General features: G+C 48.0%; 1 protein-coding gene across 1 annotated transcript in view; it reads left to right on the forward strand.

Moving 5' to 3' along the window:
- The first annotated feature begins 1,513 nt into the window (after positions 1–1,513).
- UNC119B (unc-119 homolog B (C. elegans)) overlaps positions 1,514–5,849 on the forward strand; it is a 17,401-nt gene continuing 13,065 nt past the window's right edge. Inside the window, exons 1-2 of the mRNA XM_012650234.1 lie at positions 1,514–1,791; positions 4,386–4,499. Coding sequence (XP_012505688.1) covers positions 1,548–1,791; positions 4,386–4,499 — 358 coding nt within the window. The 5' untranslated portion in view covers positions 1,514–1,547. The remainder of the gene's footprint in view (positions 1,792–4,385; positions 4,500–5,849) is intronic.

A 5,849-nucleotide genomic window follows, 5' to 3' on the forward strand; every position in this document is an offset into this window, starting at 1 on the left:
CCTGCAGTGAACATCTTTGTGCATACTTGTAGGCTAAATTCCTGGATGTGGAATTGCAGGTAAAGGGGTTACATTTGCCGTCATCCCTACAAAGTGAAAAGCCATGGTCCAATAACTAGTCCTGGTGCTCTGAGAACAAAGGTTTAGTGAGCAAGTATCTGGAAAATGGCTGCATGCTGAACACCACCCTCTTGGCAATTCACAATCAGGTAGCATATTAAAAGTTCTCGAAATTCTTCAGTAACTACTCACTGTTGAATGGTTTAAAAAGAGTTGTTGCAAAAGGAAAGACTTTAAGTCTTTGTACACATTTATTAAAATCTCCCAGAACGGTTTGATAAGTGCCACCATATGCTAATCTCTCAAAGACAGACAACATTTAGGTAGGAACTTGGCTGCATACTGTTACACCCAGTTGGGCAGCTGGGGTAGTGGTAAGGTTTGAACTTTGTCCAGGAACCAAGAGAGGCCTGTCAGCCCCTCCCAAACCCCTCAGGTCAGGTGAGAGGGACCCAGCAAGGCCTGGCATAGGTCAGATCTTGAAGCTATGGAGGAGGGGTGTAATTTCACTCTAGCCTGTGTCTAGCTGAGAGGAGACATCAGACCTCCCAGACACACTTTGCCTCCATCAGGCCTAGGCCTCCAACACAGAAGAGTGTAGATCCAGAATCCCTTGAGAAAGAGCTATTTGGGGTATAAGAGGGCAGTGCCCCTGCCGTTAGTGAAATAGTTAACTTCCTGTTAACTTCCAAGGCTCAGTGCCCATGTCATGTCTGTGAAACCTCTCTCCGCCCCCGCCCCCGCCAAACCCTTACAACCAGGTGAGACAGAATAGATCACTCCTGTGTGCTCTTGTAGCACCTTTGCTGCGTCCTGCATGGCATGCAGTGAGTTCTGTCTTCCCGTTCATACTGACCCTGCTTGTGAAGCAGGGTGCTTCACCGTCTTCCCTAACAAAGTGGGAGCTCCTCCATAGCGGGGTACTGCTCAGGCTTTCATTCATTCATTCATTCATTCACTCATTCAGTTATTATTGAGCACCTACCATGTGTCAGGCATTAGCTAAACTGCTGGAAATAGTGGTGTGTCATGCAGACCCAATTCCTGTCCTCATTCTTTTATTTCCTGTAGCCTAGCCCAATGTCTAGCCCAAGACCTGGCACAGTAGGGTTTAGGGATGGCAATCTAATTGGAAAGCTTGTCTCGAAGCTGCCTTTGCATAGCATGCACTTTTTAAACTTACCTTCTATGCTAAAGGTATTAATAAACATTTTCTCAAGATGCACTGTCCACAGTGTATATGACAGAAATTCATTTGGCCATTATATATATTTTTAAACATCTGGGGTGACCTTGGGGGCCTGATGGATAGTATGGGGGTATTAAGGCCCCAGCCACTCTTTGGCTCACCACCTGGCCGGACCAAAGTTGGTGCGAGAGCAGCAGCGCCGCGTGCCCGCAGGCCCCGCCCCCTCTCGCCCCCGCCCCGCCCCCGTTCTCCATAGTTACGGCGCTGTGGAGGCGGCGGCCATCTTGGCGGTGGAGCGATGAACTGGTCGAACTCGAAGGCTGCGGCCGCGGGGTCTGCGGCTGGGCCCGGGGGGCTGGTGGCTGGCAAGGAGGAGAAGAAGAAGGCGGGCGGCGGCGTCCTGAACCGGCTCAAGGCGCGGCGGCAGGTGCCCCACCACGCGGGCGACGACGGCATCGGGGCAGCAGTCACGGAGCAGGAGCTGCTGGCGCTGGACACCATCCGGCCAGAGCACGTCCTGCGCCTCAGCCGGGTCACCGAGAGTGAGTGCCGGGCGGGCCGCGCCCTCCCCTCGCGCCGGGTCCCCGGCCCCTGTAGCCTTCGGCAGACCCGGCCGCTCGACCGGCGCGGGGGTCCCCCGGTGGTCCCCCTCGGAGGGCCAGGCCGCGCTTCCCACTGCTCCGCCAGCCGGGTCTGCCCTCGCCACCCTCACCTGGCCCTGGCGGGGAAGGGGCTTTTGAGCTGGACCGGCTTTCCCTGACTGCGACCACGCCGGGCTTTCCCTTGGCCGGCCCGTTCCCCGCCTCTGCTGGACCTGGTTGGGTAGGGGGCCTGTTCAGCTGAACCAGAAGTTCTCCTGAGCCGGCCGGGGGCCGCGGTCCCCTAATAAGTGGGTCCCTGGCCCCTCAGCCTGGAACGCCCCAGCCATCAGTGAAGTTCCCGCTCAGCCAGGCCCTTCTCAACCGGTCTAACCCCAGCTTCCGCAGCTCTCTGCCAGGCCTGAATCCCTACCTGCTTTCTCTGCGTTTCCTTCTGCTCCGGCCCCTGACAGCCCCTCCCCTATTCCTGCCTGCCTCAGCCCCCTCCCCCTTTTGATCCCATGCGTTGCCCCTTTGTGTGCAGGTGGGATCTTCCTCAAAACACATGGCCGTTGCATTTTATGCAAATTTAAAACTGTGCCACATAAAAAAAAATTAAAATAAAGTTCGAGTTTATGTACAAACTCCAACATGTGGTGCCTCCTTTTGACATTTGTTCTAGTGAATTAAGAATTATTGTCAAGGTTTCAGAAATGGGTTTCCTGGCATAAAAGGCAACCATCCTAAGCTTTTTCATTGGTGTAAGGAAGGGTGGGAGGAAATATATTGCCCACCTCCTGTCCTGGATGAACTCCCTTTTTCTGTTCTCTGCCAGGCCCATCCCTGACTTGACACCCTTTCTCCTGCTGCTGTTCCCACGCGCCTCGCCCACCCCAGAATTTGCAATCGCCTGGTTACCGCTGCCTTGCCCTGCCCATCCCCCATGCCCTGCAGGCTTCTAACCCCGGTAGCAGCAGCACCCCTTGGTGGATGGAAGGCTACCATGGTGGTGTCTACTGAATCGAGTCAGCCCAGGGCTGCTCAGGTGTACCTCATTGGCAGCTCCAGTAATTTGGGGATGGGAGTTTGGGGGAGGTGGGCCTTGGTCTATCCTATGTGAAAGGGAATTCCCATCTCCTAAAATAGTTTTAATTTGATTATAGATATTTCGATGTCTTCATTTTTCCTCACTATTTGGGTTGAGACTGCCCTTTGCATGCCTGAGTGTATCTTTAGACAGCCTTGCTATTCAGTTTCATTGAAGCATTGTGAAAAAGCTGCTTCTGTTCTGACCCAGTTTTCATTTGGGGCTCTCAAAGTACAGAAATGCTCAGCACCTGACCTCTGTAACCTCATGCTCCCTCCTGAAATCAGAGGTGAGTTAGGTCATTCTAATGCCTGGCCCTAAGCAGCATTCTCAGTGGACACTCTGGTCCTGTCTGGGGGCTTGCGATTGGTACCATTGCCCAAAACCACCTCTGCAGCTTCTTGGAGAAAGCACAGGCCCAAGCTTGGCAACTTCTTTGTTACTCTTCTTAACATCTTGTTCCCTCTGTTCAACAAGGTATGTATTGAGTACCTTCTAAAGGCCAATGTCAGCTTTTTTTTGGAATTATAGAATAATTAGTAGCTCTCAAGTTTGTTGTCTTACTGGAGAGACAGCTTGTAAAACATGAAACCACTAACAGAAGAAAGCAATATGAAATAAAGAGTGTCAAAATGACTTGTGGAGAAGATGCTGTCAAGAGTCATCGTACAAAGAAATCAATGAAATTTCCTGTGATCCGTGCTATTTTGATTAGCTGCTCAGGTTTCTGTGGGCTCTGCTCATTTTGGCCTAATGCCCTCACTGGCAAATTTATCCTGTTGCCTGTGTACATACGGTCCACTGTGTGGTTTTGTATGGCCCACAAACTAAGAATAGTTTTTACATTTTTAAACAGTTGCAAAAATTTGTTTAATTTTATGACATGTTATATAAAATTGATATTTCAGTGTCGATAAATACAGCTTTATTAGAATATAACCACATTCATTTGGGTATTGTCTGTGGATGCTTTTGTACTACAATAACAGAGTTTAGTTGTGACAGAGACCATGTGGCCTAAATTATTTATAATCTGGCCTTTATAGAAAAGTTTGCTGATCCCTGCTTTCTTAACACTCATGGTTGGCAAACTAGCACTGCATTATCTGTTAGATCAGTTTAAATGTTTTAAAATGGATTTCTCTAAAAAATTCTATCCTGTTCTGACATCCAAGTTGATAGATAATGATTTGTAGGTGTTTCCAAAGAAAACCCCTTTTTCTATCCCCATTTCTGAAAGTTTTATGATAATCTTTCATCCAAACCAAGTCCTTGTGCTTTTTTTCTTTCTTGAATCGCCTAGTTCTGTCCACACAACTGTTGTTTATGACAGTATAAGGGGAAGTTTTGGGGGATATTTTAAGTGAATTGTGTAGGGAACAAACCTCAGTTTGCTTCAAAACTTGAGAATTAAATAAATGGTAGGATTTTTGGAGAATTATTTAACAGCGTTGATATCTCTCATTTTCAGGTTATTTATGTAAACCCGAAGACAACGTCTATAATATTGATTTCACCCGCTTCAAAATTCGAGATTTGGAGACGGGGACGGTGCTTTTTGAGATCGCCAAACCTTGCATTTCAGGTAGGCCTCAATATTGTAGTGACCACTTGACAGTTTGAGCAAAAGGTCTTTGAAACGAATATTTGTGTGCTACTGCATCCTATATCTTGGACACCAGTGTGTCCCACTTCTGTGACCTCTCCCGATGGCCTGGTTGGTTTGAAGCTTGTTAGGAGGCTGATATTTGTTGAATACTTATTTTGTGCTGGTTGCTGTGTTTCACTTCAGCTTATGTGATCCTCACTTATTATTATCCTCATTTTACAGAGAAGGAGCTGAGGCCCAGAATTTCCAAGTGACAGTCTCCTAAGGTTCTGTGCTCTTTCATCTTATCATATTACCTTCAATTAGGAAAGGAATCCTTGAAATTAAATTATAATGAGGAAAACTCACCCAAGCCTTGAGTCCTCTGGAAGGGTGATACTGAAGATTCCAGTCCAGACCATGAGGCAGTTGTACCCCAATCTCCTCATTCTCCTTTAAATAGTGTCTTACATTTCCCAGTAAGTCCTGGTTTGGATTTTAATCTCCACCATTTTCTGGAAAAACAGACCCAAGAACTCCATCTACTTAGGATTCCTTAAATTAGCCTTGAATAGATGCTTCCTGAGCTTGTGATACAGTTCCAGGGTGATTCATTCTGGCCAGGGGACCACGTAAGTCTTTGGAGCCTATTACTGGAGGTTTACTGCCCCCTGGAGTTAGTCATTTGTTAGAACACCAGTGCAGATGGATACCCTTTGTAGTGGTCCCCAACCTTTTTGGCACCAGGGACTGGTTTCATGGAAGACAATTTTTCCATAGTCTCTGGAAGGGCAGTGCAGGGGGCGGGGGTTGGGGATGGTTCTGGGATGATTCAAGTGCATTATATTTACTATGCAGTCAAATATCTCTACTAATGATAATCTGTATTTGCAGACAGTCCCTGGTGCTAGCATCACCACCTCAGCTCCACCTCAGATCATCAGGCATTAGATTCTCATAAGGAGCATGCAACCTAGATCCCTCGCGTGTGCAGTTTCCAGCAGGATTCACGCTCCTATGAGAATCTAATGTGGCCACTGATCTGACAGGAGGCGGAGGTCAGGTGGTGATGTGAGCAGTGGGGAGCGGCTGTAAATACAGATGAAGCTTTGCTCACTAGCCCACTGCCCACCTCCCTCTGTGTAGCCCGGTTCCTAATAGGCCACAGACCGGTACCTGTCTGCAGCCCGGGGGTCAGGGACTGAAACTTTATAGTATCAACTGTGGTCTGTAATAATAACTTATTTTGCAACGTTTCTTTCATTTGATTTGTGACTCAGAAAGAGTTTCAAAATTTGATAAGACCCTGGTCTCACCCCTGCCCAGTATTTTTTTTTTTTTTTTTGA

Source organism: Propithecus coquereli, unplaced genomic scaffold (genome assembly GCF_000956105.1).
Source record: "Propithecus coquereli isolate 6110/MARCELLA unplaced genomic scaffold, Pcoq_1.0 Scaffold314, whole genome shotgun sequence".
NCBI classification, from domain to species: Eukaryota; Metazoa; Chordata; class Mammalia; order Primates; family Indriidae; genus Propithecus; species Propithecus coquereli.